Source organism: Rhincodon typus, chromosome 10 (genome assembly GCF_021869965.1).
Source record: "Rhincodon typus isolate 14 chromosome 10, sRhiTyp1.1, whole genome shotgun sequence".
Taxonomy (NCBI): domain Eukaryota; kingdom Metazoa; phylum Chordata; class Chondrichthyes; order Orectolobiformes; family Rhincodontidae; genus Rhincodon; species Rhincodon typus.
The window spans coordinates 69422318-69436436 of record NC_063341.1 but is presented as its reverse complement, the minus strand read 5'-3'; the positions used below and the strand labels follow the sequence as shown (position 1 = coordinate 69436436).

The window sequence follows — 14119 nt, the reverse complement described above, 5'->3', positions numbered from 1 at the left end:
ATTAACTATGTACCATGCCCCTATGGTGTCTCTCTCATGCATTGTTAGCTCAAATCTGGCTACAGCAAGTAGAAGGACTTGCCACTGCCAGAATATCCCAGAAACCTTGGTGATGGTGTCATCTTTAAAAGGCTTTGTGTACCTGGTCAGGCACGGTCAGTCTAGAGCCCTCACGGTTCATGACCTTTCCCCCGGACATGGTAGATAAAGGGAAATTGCTGCCCTGCTTTGTAGGCAGTGAACGGGAGGTCATGGTGGATGGGGTGGTGCGGTGGAAGGATGTCCTTTTCCCACAAAACTGGCAAAGAAGGTCATGACACCAGACCCTGCCAACTTAGTCTGAGTTTGCCACCCAGATTGGTATGATTTCAGCTGACTGGAGGGGTGTTCAGCAGAGGAGGAAGATGGTCAATGACCTTCTCTGATCCACCATGGTGCTACCATCACAGTGCTACCTCACACTTACTCTAACTCTGTCACTGCACACACCTCCCACCAAGGCTATCTCTCTCACTCCTGATTGTAACATCTTTCCTTATTTGCTCTTACACACCAGTTGGACTATACCACTAACCCTGCCCGGCCTCTGTGCTGCCTACTGACTCACTCAGGACACCTCACCACCTTTTCCTACCTGCATTAGCACTAACTGCTGTGCCACCCAACTTTCATCTTAGTCAATTCCACTGCCCTGTTCTCTCATTCCAGGAGAAACAGAGAGTGGGAGAATAAAGCAATCAGGGCACCATAGCATTACAGTGCATAGCTAGTGAGGTGGGTTTGGGAAGATAGCATGATAAAACCCGCGAGGACTCAAGGAGAGAAACCACCATGACACTCACCAAAATTAACACTTAGCCGACTTCTGGTAATATTGAGGCCCGAGTGTCCAACTAAGGAATGATAAGACACGCAAAATGTTGTCTGCAGCAGGCAGAATGAATAAATATGATGCTGCTTCCCTGATCTGCAATCTCCTTACAATGAGAGGTTTAAATTTTTCAGTAGACTGGGAGGAGCAGAATAAATCAAATAGTAATAGCAAAAAATTTCTAGAAAGCACTTGGAACATATTTTTCTGGAAGAGTAGGTTTTGAAACTGACATGTTGTAGGTGATGTTACAGTGGATAATAAAAAGGAAATAGCAGATCTATTACATGAACATTTTGTTCTTGTTTTCAGAATAGAGGAAGAGAACAATATGTCTCTGAAGAAAAGAAAGCTAAAAATAATTCAAGGGCAGGAACTTATTTGATCTAAGTAGAAATATTGCAATGGTGAAAATAATGGGACTTAAGACAGCGTGGAATGCCCTGCCTGCAAAAGTAGTAGACTCGCCAACTTTAAGGGCATTTAAATGGTCATTGGATAAACATATGGATGATAATGGAATAGTTTAGGTTAGATGGACTTCAGATTGGTTTCACAGGTCGGCGCAACATCGGGGGCCAAAGGGCCTGTACTGCGCTGTAATGTTCTATGTTCTACGTTCTATGTTCTAATCTCCAGGATTTGGTAGTTTACATTCCCAGAATGTTTCTAAGGAACTAAATCAGCAAAGTGCATATGTGTTATGTACAATATTAAATAGCTCTCTAGATAGAGGAACTGTGCCTTAAATTGCAAATGTCACATAGTTGTTATTTAACATAAGAATCACTTGCAATCTTAGTGGAGATATTTGCATGCAAGTTTTTTTAGTCTTTACAAACTTGCAAAGGTTTGAATTTATGTCAAGAAACCTTATTTTGGATCTATACAAGGACTGCACTGTAGTTTCTGTCTATTATTAATAAGATACATTTTAGCATCCCCAAGATTCTGAGATATTCAATAAGAAGTTTCACACCATGACTACTTAGAACCATAACAGCTTTTAAAACTGGTGTATAGACTGGTGTGTGAAAGCTTGCTCTCTACAAGAACCATTTACACCTTGGCTTGTATAGATCTTTAAATCCAAATGGAACCTACACAATGGGGGAGGTGACGGCCTCGTGGCATTATCACTGGACTGTTAATCCAGAGACTCAGGGAATGTTCTGGGCACCTGGTTTGAATCCCACCACAGCAGATGGTGGAATTTGAATTGAATAAAAATCTGGAATTAAGGGTCTAATGATGACCATGCATCCATTGTTGATTGCTGGAAAAACCCATCTGGTTCGCTACTGTCCTTTAGAGAAGGAAACTGCCATCCTTACCTGGTCTATATGTGACACCATTCCCACAGCAATGTGGTTGGCTCTTAACTGCCCTCTGGGTAATTAGGGATGGGCAATATGTGCTGGCCTGGCCAGCGATGCCTACATTGCATGAATGAATAAAAAATAAATTTAAAGTGAGGTGGTCAGTTCTGATGCACAGGGTTTTGCAGTTGTGTGGGACAGACCAGCTGAACTGGAAACATTTTTTTCCCCCGTTCATCACTGTTCAAGTGTTTGCCACTAGATAGAGACAAAATCTTGGCAGCAATTTGCACAATGCAAGGCCGTTGCCAAGAAGTAGCTGATGTGTGGATTGTTTTAGTGTTGATAGATGTGAATGCATCTGTTTCAAAACCCAATAATTGTCAGAAATCGTAAGTACTCACCGGTATAGTCTGTTTACACAATTTCATTTGTTTTTATCTGGGCCAAGAATCATACAGCTACAAAGGCAAGTGACAGTCGACCCCAGACAGCTAAAGAATTAAGTTCCACTGAAAAAAATAGATCTGTTTAGAGACTTTATTTTGGATCCCCTTTAAATTCTTGACGTTGATCATCCTCATTTGATCCACAGAGATGCCAGACTGTTGTGTAAAAAGGAGTTACAAAGCATACAACAGAGTTTGAACATTGACATTCAGGTAGGATGTCAAAGCTGGGTATCTCCAAACAAAATCTTAATAATTAACAGCCACAATTTAACATGATCGCTTCTGACACACCCACACTGGTAATTATTGCTTTAAGGCCATTTGCTAACGAAATTAATGTATTCATTGCCCTAACAAATTAGTATAACTTGTACATTATGCCCTGCGTTTGTGACCTCACAGTAAGAGGTTCCCAAAATACCACCAGAATTAAATGGCAAGAGCATTAAATGGAGGCTGTATTCACTGGAGTGCTGTATGCCTCTAACCACAAAGGATATTTCTCTTTTGAAATGCAGAATACATCTGATAACAGTCTAAGTGAAACCCTAATTAATAAAAGCTTGGTTTTGCCGACTAATGATATTGTTTTGCAGCAAATATATTTTTAGTTATGCATCTGTGTTGACAATTAACGTAACTAATATTATGGAAATTGATTCTATGGAAAAAAGAACTTTGCCCTTTTAGTCAATTATAGCACATGCATTATGGGTTGGCATTAATCGCAATATGTTTTGTGTTTAATATGAAAAGCAAAAGGATACAAACAAAAACTCACAAATGAAAATCTGTACCGAGTTTGATTGTGCATGCACACAAAACAGTATTTACAGTGTATTCACAAGGTTAATTAATGTATTTTGTTTCATTTTGTCCTTCATACACTAACGTTCTCAATGCAGTAGCAGTTCAATGTTCACATCGTTTTGCTCTTTCAATGACAGTAGCCCCAAAAATGTCGTTTTTATTCCTATCTTCTTGGGCAGTTTTTATTTTCCCCTCCTGAGGACATGGATTGCTTGTTTGGGTATGATTCCTCTGGTAGCAGACTCCCTATCTTTTACCTCATTCATGCGATTTTGAGTGTTGCTATGCTATTCAACCATGACTGGTAAAGAATCAAGCTAAGTGCCTCCTCAGTCAATGCACACAGGCATGCGAGTACCAATTAGTGTAAGAAATCAGATAATGCTGATGATAGAGAATTGGCAGAGTAATAAACATCAGGCAAGGTATGAAGCAAGGCTGCTGTTCTGCTGTTCTAAAACAAAGAACTGCAGATGCTGGAAATCTGAAACAAAAACAGAAATTGCTGGAGAAACCCAGCAGGCCTGGCAGCATCTGTGGGGAGAAAACAGAGTTAACACTTCGAGTCCAGTGACCCTTTTTCAGTTCTGAACTGGACTCGAAATGTTAACTCTGCTTTTTCTCCACAGATGCTGCCAAACCTGCTAAGGTTCCCCAGCAATTTCTGTTTTTGTACAGCTTTGCCATTGCGAGTATGTGTTATTTCCTAAGTGCAGTTTTACTTTCGCATGTTTTTCTCCCTTCCAAACCAAATGGCACTACAATCAACTTCAGCAAAGTGAACATAGGACAAGTAGAGCAATATCTTGGGGGACACCATCAAATTCCCATTAAGTCACATACCATCCTGAATTGGACATATAACAATATTGCTTCCTGGATCAATCACCAGGAGTTCCCAATATAACACTATTGTGCTAATACCACCGTTCCAAGTCCAGAACAACCCATCAACCCATTTTATTAGGGCCGGTCAGAGTGAGAAATAAATGCAAGGTCAGAAGAATTGCGCTCATTCAGAGAACAATACTAAATATTGCGACACTAAGATCAGTTCGTTCAGCAAAGATGAGGTCTTGAGGCTGGGACTATTCTGGTCTACACAAGCCATTGAGTTAGCCCTTGTTTTGTATTTAAAAAAATGCAAACTAAATGATAGCTGTCTTAAATATTGTAGTTTCTTTTGCCATTCTAATTAATTTACAGATTGGTTAAATGAAAGAATGTGGACTGTGTATTCCTGTGGCTTGAAACGTTGAGATTTTTGTTACTAACTTGGACTAGCACTTAGCTAGGGGACTGGAATTCAGGGCATAAACCAGATAAACAAGTATTACAGCTGTTCTTAAATATACAACATATTTATATTGCATTGGCCACTGGTTGAAGTCTTGCAACGTGGCATATTTCAGCAATGACAAGGTAAAGAGTGAAAAATCTGCTGTCCCATAAAGATTGATTGGTTTATTGTTGTCACATGTACCAAATACAGTGAAAAGTGTTGTTTTGCATGCTCTACAGGACAGAGTGGAGAATGCAGTGTTACCGCTGCAGAGGAAAAGCGAGAGATCAAAATTAACATTTGAGAGGTCTGTTCAAGAGTCTGTTAACTCATTTAATGTAACTGATAATGAAAGATCTTTCTTTTACACCATTATCGCACCTGACTTAGAGTCACAGAGATTACAGCACAGAAACAGACCCTTTGGTCCAACTCATCCATACCGATCAGATATCCTAAATAAATCTAGTCCCATTTGCCAGCATTTGTCCCATATCGTTCTAAACCCTTTCCTATTCATATACCCATCCGGATGCCTTTTAAATGTTGTAATTGTACCAACCTCCACCACTTCCTCTGGCAGCTCATTCCATACACGCACCACCCTCTGCATGAAAACATTGGCCCTTGAATCCCTTTAAAATCTTTCCCTTCTCACCTTAAACCTTTGTCCTGTAGTTTTGGACTCCCCCAACCTGGGGAAAAGACCTTATCTATTTATCCTATCAATGTTATTCATGATTTTATAAACCTCTATAAGGTCACCCCTCAACCTCTGATGATCCAGGGAAAATAGCCCCAGTCTATTCAGCTTCTCCCTATAGCTCAAACCCTCCAACCCTCACTGGAAAGCTTGGAGAAAAGTGACAAGAGTTTACCTGTGTGAGTTGCCAAGCCAGGGAATAGCTGTGTTTTAAATTTTTGAATGGCCCTATGATAGGGGAAATGGTAGCTTTATTGTAATGTCACTGGACCAAGAATATACGAATTAGGAACAGGTGTAGACCATTCGGCCCCTTCAGCCTGCTCTGCTATTCAATAAGATCATGACTGATCTAATTTTGGCTGCAACTCCACATTCTCACAGAGGGCTGTTGAGGCTGGGTCTTTGAGTATATTCAAGGTTGAGATAGACAGATGTTTAATCAGTAATAGAACCAAAGGTTAAGGGGAAAAAGCAAGAAAGTGGACTTAAGGATTATTAGATCAACCATGATTCTGAATGCAGAAGAGACTCAATGGGCTGAATGGTCTACTTCTGCTCTTATGTCTTATGGACATTATTTTTCAAATGGGAGGAAGGTTTACAATGGGGTTTGCTCAGAATCAACGCTAGGACTCTGTAGTTTCTGATATATATCACTTATCTACACCTTGGTTCATTGGTACAGTTTCAAAAAGTGTAGATGATACGAAATCTGAAAGCATAAACTGCGACAAGGATAGGCTAGTACTTCCTAAGGACATGGACAGGTTGGTGCATTGGGCAGACAAGTGACAGATGTAATTTAAAGCAGAGAAGCGTGAAGTGATTCATTTCGATAAGAACGGCACAGCAACAATGTAAAATAAAGGATATAATTCTAAAATGGGTATAGGAACAGAGTCAGTTGGGTGTTTATGTGCATAGCTTATAGGACAGCTGGAGAGAGTGTTCAATAAAGCTTTATCAATAGGTAAGTACAGAACTAGTACAGTGTTAAACTTGTATAAAATTTGGTTTTTCCTCAACTAGAGTTTTGCATTATGTTTTGGGTACTGCACTTTGGGAAGGATGTAAACTCATTTGGGAGGGTACAGAAAAGACTCATGAGAATGGCTCCAGTTTCCATGATGAGTAACTTCAGTTGGAGAGACAAGTTGGAGAAATTGTGGCTGTTCCCCATGAGACGACATTTGATCGAGGTGTTCAAAATCACAAGTGGTCTGCACAGAGCATTAACAGAGAAACTGTCCCTTTCAGTGCAATGATCAAGAAACAGACAGTACCAGTTTATGGTAGGGGAGGCAATGGCCTAGTGGTATTATCGCTGGACTGTTAATCCAGAGACGCAGATAATGTTCTGGGGACCCAGATTCAAATCCCACCATGGCAGATGGTGGAATCCAGTAAGTATCTGGAATTAAGAATCTAATGATGACCGTGAATCCATTGTCGATTGTTGGGAAAAACCCATCTGGTTCACTAATGCCCTTTAGGGAAGGAAACTGCCATCCTCACTTGGTCTGGCTACATGTGACTCCAGACTCCACAACAATGTGGTTGACTCTCAAGTGCCCTCTGGGCAATAAATGCTGCCTAGCCAGCAACGCCCTCATCCCATGAATGAATTTTTAAAAAGTATTGGCAAAAGCAACAATGGCAGTATGAAGAAAATCTTTTTCATACAGCAAGTGGTTAGCATGTGGAATGCACATGTGAGTGTGGTAGAGGCAGATTCAATGAGGTTTTCAAAAAGGGAACTGGATCATTATCTGAAAAGAAAATTTTGCAGAGTTATAGGCAAAAGACAGAGGAGTGGCAATAGGTGAATTGCTCCCCTCCAGTGCTATAACAATTCTACAAATCTATTGAACAGCGATTGCTTCCATTAATCATGGTTGGTTCTACGCTATCATCAAACCTATTCTGAAACTGCATGAAGATGATACACAGAGTACCAAGACTCAGGTGATTCTTGGCTCTACCGTGGCATAATTAGTGTTTTGGGACCAAAGTAGTCATCACCTTAAGGGCTATGAGTCAAGGGTGGATTTGCTAGAAGGCTAAGCCACCATGTATGTGCATAGATGGCTTCTATCCTGAACGGGTATCTGAGGAGTTCCCGAAAAAGGTACATAAGCTGGCACCAAGAAGCATCCAGAAGGCAGACTTCTGTCACATCCAAGAGGGAAAAAGTAATTGAGTTGGTTCTGCTGACCCAGAGATGCCAACCCAAAGGTTTCGGAGATACACCTGAAGCATTGCAGACTACAGAACACTCAGTAAATCTCCAGGCTACATAAATTGGCAGAGAGGCGAAAGTTTTGCTGTCTCAGTCTGCAGTTGCAGTGAAATTTCACGCAGTGAGTGTTGAAAATAATACAATTCAGTCAGCTCCCCACTACGCAACCTTCCACCCTCCCCACCAGTCATAAAGTATTCTTCCTGCATTAAATATTTTGGGTATTTTCTTATCCCAATAACAAGTCAGTAAAACAAAATGTGTTTCTGGAGAACAATCTATGTTGTGGAGAGTTCAGCTAAAAAGCTAAGTGAAATGTCTAAATCTTATTGCAAATTGTATTTTCACAGGTTTCATGCAGTATCAGAACACCAGGCACTTAGTTTTACAAGGTGTGAGAGTTTGTTTTCCAATAATGTCTCTCTTGGGAAGGAAACTGATAAAGAATACCACTATATCCCAGCTTACCTCGGTCAGACTATTTACACAGCATTCATTGCAGCATTGTTTCAGCATCTGCTGAGGATTAGAATGGTATCAGATCTTGAACCCAAAGATCATATAGTGCATTAACACACAGATGGACAAATCATCATTCCATATGTCATCAATCAAACATGTTTGAGAAGAAATTGTTTGAAACACCTTTGACATTTTTCAAATCTTTGCTTACATCTCAAAGTTACTGGGGTAGATGTCCAAGGGAGGTGAAAGAGAGTCTAATAACGTGTATCTGTTTGGCTGTCTGTCCCCACTCCTGTCCTCATCTCCCCACAGTTGTCGCCCACACTGCAGACCTCCTATACTCTACCTGAAAGCTGATCTCTCAGATAAATTCCAATAGTGTTGGTAAGCCATTCAACCATGTGCATCAGAGAAATCCCAAGACTGAGATCCAATCTTAGAAGATATTCCCACCTAATTGTATGTAATATTCAATGAGAGGAATCTCTAGAATGGTAACATGGCTTTGGGGCAAACATTAGCTGTTATTTTGAGTAGCATTCTGGCTCACATCGAGTCGCATTTGTCTATCACTCCTAGTGGTCATTACATCTGCAATACACCATGTGATTCTCTTCCTTATGTTCAAATTCCTCTCTATTAATTGCCCCACCATGGTCTGCCATATCTTCAGCATCGTAGGCCTCAAATTTTAGAATTACCCCCTTCATCATCTCCCCAACACTACCCCTCAACCCTCCTTTAAAATGCCATGGAAAATTCCTATCCCTTTGACCAACTTTCTTGCTATCGCCTTAAGTGACTTGGTGTAAGTGCCTTGAGACCCTATATTATTTCAAATGCACTATATATAATATAAGCCATTGTTACTGTTGCATACCCACTTTATTTTGCTTGTTAAATTTTCTGTCACATATTTACATCTTCAGTTATCGGAGTTGGGTAGACCTGTATCTTGCTACTGTTGTTTAATTTTCGCACTTTAGATGACCTCCCTTCTCTATCATTGGATAAAAAGCCATAAGAGTAAACTATGATCTAAACAAAGATTTATCGAACACAAGCCATGCAGAGCTTACAATTTATTTTGGCATTTCTCAGTAGGAGAAATCAACCATTTGCTCTCCTCTCCACCATGCATTCAAAATTACTCTATTGTGAATTTTTCCCCCTCAAAATCTGACAATTCCAATGTTGAGGAATTCTGTCTCATTCCCTAACTTCATCAATAGAAAAAAGAATCAAAGGATTCATCGAATCTTCAGTCCCCCTTTTCAATTGGTACTGTTCCTCTGCATGGTTCCAGATATCATTGTTTATTTGCCAATCATGTTTGTGTACAGGTTTTGGGAGACAGCCATTAACTTTGGCCATAACAGACCAGCAAGAGAGGATGAGTGTCAGGCTCTTTAGTAAGATGTATTTCAAGCAATTCATGAGAAGATAGCTCTTCGTGATGGACAATTTAAGAATTGGTAGATAGTTGAAATAAACCATTAATGCTTTAGCTAGCTGATTGTAAGGTCACTGGTGTTCACAGTCACTTGTCCTAGTTCCATAATAGATGATAGATGTCTAATGGATTTCCTGTGATAATTGTTTTCAGATTGACAGCCTCCAAAGTGACTGATGAGAAATTGACAACAAACTGGGGTGCAATCTAATAAGAGACAGTACTCCTCAGAAATATTTGAGACGTAGCACAGTAATAAAAGAAACATCAAACCAATAAGTTACCTTTCAGACTGTGTTACTGTATCACAGTCAGGCTTTTGATTGGGCTGCCCGTAGAGGGACATTTGAGAATGTTACCCTAATAATTCTAATCCTCACGGCCAGTGTCACTTGTGTATATGGTATGTGTGCTCTGTCCGAAAGTAGGTTCATTATCTGCTGATGCTTCATCCTGACCCTTGGTTACTGGTGACTTAACATTGCCTACCAGTCTCAATGCAGTGTGAAGAGGCAGGCCCCAAATCTATGTCAGCTGGAATGGGAATCAAACCTAAACTGTTGGCATTATCCTGAGCTGCCAACCAAGTCCCCACCAGCTAAGTCACCTGACCCCATCATGCTTTCTTTTCCCCTTATTTACTTGCAGGATGTAGCTGTTGCTGGCGAGAAAAGCATTGGTTGCCCATCTCTAATTATCCCTGAGATGTCAACATTGACGTATCTTCTTGGGCCGTTGCAGACTGCATACAACCAAAAGTGCTGTTAGAAATGGATTTGGACTTTAACCTAGCAGCAGTGAAGGAATAGCAATATACTGCCCCGTCAGGATGACGAGTGGCTTGGAGGTGAACTTGCAGGTGGTGACGTTCCTATGTACCTGCTGCCTTTGTCCTTTGAGATGGTTGAGGTTATATGTTTGGAAGGAGCCCGGGTCAATTGCTGTGGTGCAACTTGCAGATAGTAAAAACTGCTGCCACTGGTAGTGGAGGAGTGAATGTTCAAGGTGGTGAATGGGGTGCCAATAAACCAAGCAGCATTGGCTTGGGTGATACTGAGCTTCTAGAGTGCTGATAGACTAAAAGTGAAGTTTATTCCATGTCACACAAACATATTTACATATAAACATGCAAAACAGTAGTAGACACTGACCCTTCAGCTTGCTCCACCATTCAAGAAGATCATGATTGATCTGTTTTGTGTTTCAAATTTATATTCCCATGTAGCCCCAATCACCTTTAATTCCCTTCCTAACAAGAATCAACTCACCTCTATCTTAAAAATATTCAATGACTCCACTGCCGTCTGAAGCACAGTTCCAAAGTCACATAACCTTCTTATTACTTTTCCTCATCTCTGTCCTGAAAGGATGGCCCCAACTTTAAAATACAGCCCACTAGTTTTGGATTGCCCCACAAGAGAAAACATGTCCACCATTCAGGATCTTACACATTTCAATCAGGTCACTTCTCATTCTTCCAAACTCTAGCGGAAATAAGCTTAACCTTATTTTATCCTACTCTCATAAAACATACCACTCATTCCAGCATATCAATCCGGCATAACAAGGTGTAGAGCTGGATGAACACAGCAGGCCAAGCAGCATCAGGGGAGCAGGAAGGCTGACGTTTCAGGCCTAGACCCTTAAGCCTCTTCTAAGGATGCCTAACAATCCGGTAAATCTCTTTTGTATCTTTCCTTACATAAGATGACCAAAACTGCACACTGTATACAAGCTTTGTATTTGTGCCTTGTAGATGGTTGAAGGGCTTTGGAAAGTCAGGAGATGAGTTATTCAGTATAATATTCATAGCCTTCGAGTTACAATATTTATATGACTGTTTGAGTTCAGTTTTTGGTCAATAGTAGCCCCTGGGATGTTGATAGTGGGGGATTAAGCAATTGAAATGTTAATGAATGTCAAGGGGAAATTTTTTTGTTTGAGATGGATAATGCCTGACAGTTGTGTGGCATCAGTGTTACTTGCCACTGCATATTGTCCAGGTTTTGCTGCACATAGAAAGGGAACTCTTCAATATCAGAGGAGTCGCAATCGTGCTGAATATTGTGCAGTTATCAGCAAACACCCCATTTATAACCTCACAGTAGATGGAAGGTAATTGACTGAAGATGGTTGGGCTGAGGACAGTACCCTGAGGAACCCCTGCAGAGGTGTCTTGAGACAAGTGTACATGTCCAGATGTACACATCACTACAATGTATAGCAGCAAAGTACAAAATTCAATATGGTGAATATATATAGAATACTTTATGTAAATGAACACTAGGTGAAAGATGATAATCAAAAATGAGTTCATTTGATAAAACAAATTGTGATTGATTGAAAAGAACAAGATGGACAAGATGGCAATAAGTGAAATCCACATTTCTGTTTTGGAACCTGCCAATTAAACTTAAACAGCACGCATGGGATGAAGCCAAGCAGACTAAAACAGATCTAAATCACTTCTGTAACCAAATGTTCAATTGAAAATAACCTTGAATGTTAATTATTATCATCAATATTTTATTAACATATATATACACACATATATACAGCTCCGGTACTTATAAATGATATCTCATTGTGACACTACAATTGAGTCAACTTTATGAATAAAGTAACACTGTGTAAAATTTACTGACTAATTTTAAACCAGCTACTTTCCAAAATTTATGCTTAAAGGCCGTTTTAAACTAATAGATTAACTGGCTCATCAAGGCATTTGTGAGTTCACGTGTTCGAGACCCATCCTTAGATCACAAAAAGTGGTGCATTTTAAAGGCAATTAAAATTTCAACATTATATTGAATGAAATTTTACAGACTCGATCACTCATTATACTGACTGCAGATAATGAGGGATATTGATGTTTTACTGCAGCTAAATAGTACGTATCTCATATTGTTGAGAAGAAATCACGGCAGCACTTAGATGCATTCATATGTAGATATGGCACAGTAAAGCTCACACTGGAGTGCACATTATTTAAATGTTAGACACAATGTCAATTTTAATGCAATGGCAGACAGCACTCACATTTCACAAATGCTGATATGACTCAAAAGCCCATTACATCACTTTAACTGCAAGTGGTCCCATAGGATAATGAGATTTAGACACTTTTGACCACAGATTCCTAAGTATCATTGGTGATATTTATTGTTTTATATAGCTTTTAATTCAATTGTTTATTTTTAACCAAAAAGAAACCTTTACAGGAAAAAGAAATGTATGTATCTGTATTTAATACTCCACTCTCACCTCCCTCAGCCCCACAATTTCCGGCATGTAAAATCTTACCTCAGCTGTGCATACTTTACAACTCAGCCTGTCTTCATTCTTGGGGCCCTGTGGAAAACAAAACTCAGTTAGATCTATTCGTGGGAGAATGGAAGAGGAAATCTGTGAGCGGTTGTGATAATATTAATCAACATTGTGATAACTGGAACAACGGTCAGAAAATCTGATTTAACCCTCAGGTATTCTTGCTTGACAATTTCAATTCTGACAAGTTCATTTTTCTTTCAATTTGGTGCAAGTTTAAATATCTTCAGCAGCTTTCAATGCTTTCTTTAATTCTATCAATATATTTAACATCAGAGACAATGACTATTGTACCCTTGTTGTTCATCCTCTGCTTAAAGCAGTGAACATATTAGGCAGATTACAGCTTCAGTCTCCTCCACATGGGTATGGAGGCAGATTATTCTCCTCATCAAACCAATTGCACCACTCAATCGTGGCTCATTTGTGTTTACCCGCCTTTGATTTATAGCTTAATCCAACAAAAATCTATCAATGAGGGGGAAAACAGTGGCATACTGGTAATGTCACCGGATTAGTAATCTAGGGAGACATTTTCAAATCCCACCAAAACTGCTGGTGGAATTTAAATTCAATGAATCAATCTGAAACAAGAAGCCAGTTAACGTCTAATTTCACCATGACCTCGATCTATAGATTGCTGTCAAACTCATCTCTTTCAATAAAAGTCATTCAGGAAAGGAAATCTGCCATCCTTACCCAGTCTGGCCTACATGCAACTCCAGACCCACAGCAAAATGGTTCACGCTTAACTCTCTCTTGTAAAAGCCCAGCAACAACTCAAGTCTACAACAATTAGGGAAGGGTAACAAATGCTGACATAGCAAGCAATTACCACCTCCCATAGAACATTACAGCGCAGTACAGGCCCTTCGGCCCTCGATGTTGTGCCGACCTGTGAAACCAGTCTGAAGCCCATCTAACCTAAACTATTCCATATGTTTATCCAATGACCATTTAAATGCCCTTAAAGTGGGCGAGTCTACTATTTTTGCAGGCAGGGCATTCCACGCCCTTACTACTCTCTGAGTAAAGAACCTACTCTGACATCTGTCCTATATCTATCACCCCTCAATTTAAAGCTATGTCCCCTCGTGCTAGCCATCACCATCCGAGGAAAAAGGCTCCCACTGTCCACCCTATCTAATCCTCTGATCATCTTGTATGTCTCTATCAAGTCACCTCTTAACCTTCT

At 40.0% G+C, this 14119-nt stretch overlaps 1 protein-coding gene across 1 annotated transcript in view; it reads right to left on the bottom strand.

Moving 5' to 3' along the window:
* The window catches only part of LOC109920520, a 210432-nt gene that overhangs the window by 152615 nt on the left and 43698 nt on the right, over positions 1 to 14119 (bottom strand). The window contains exon 3 of the mRNA XM_048602008.1: positions 12901 to 12948. Coding sequence (XP_048457965.1) covers positions 12901 to 12948 — 48 coding nt within the window. The remainder of the gene's footprint in view (positions 1 to 12900; positions 12949 to 14119) is intronic.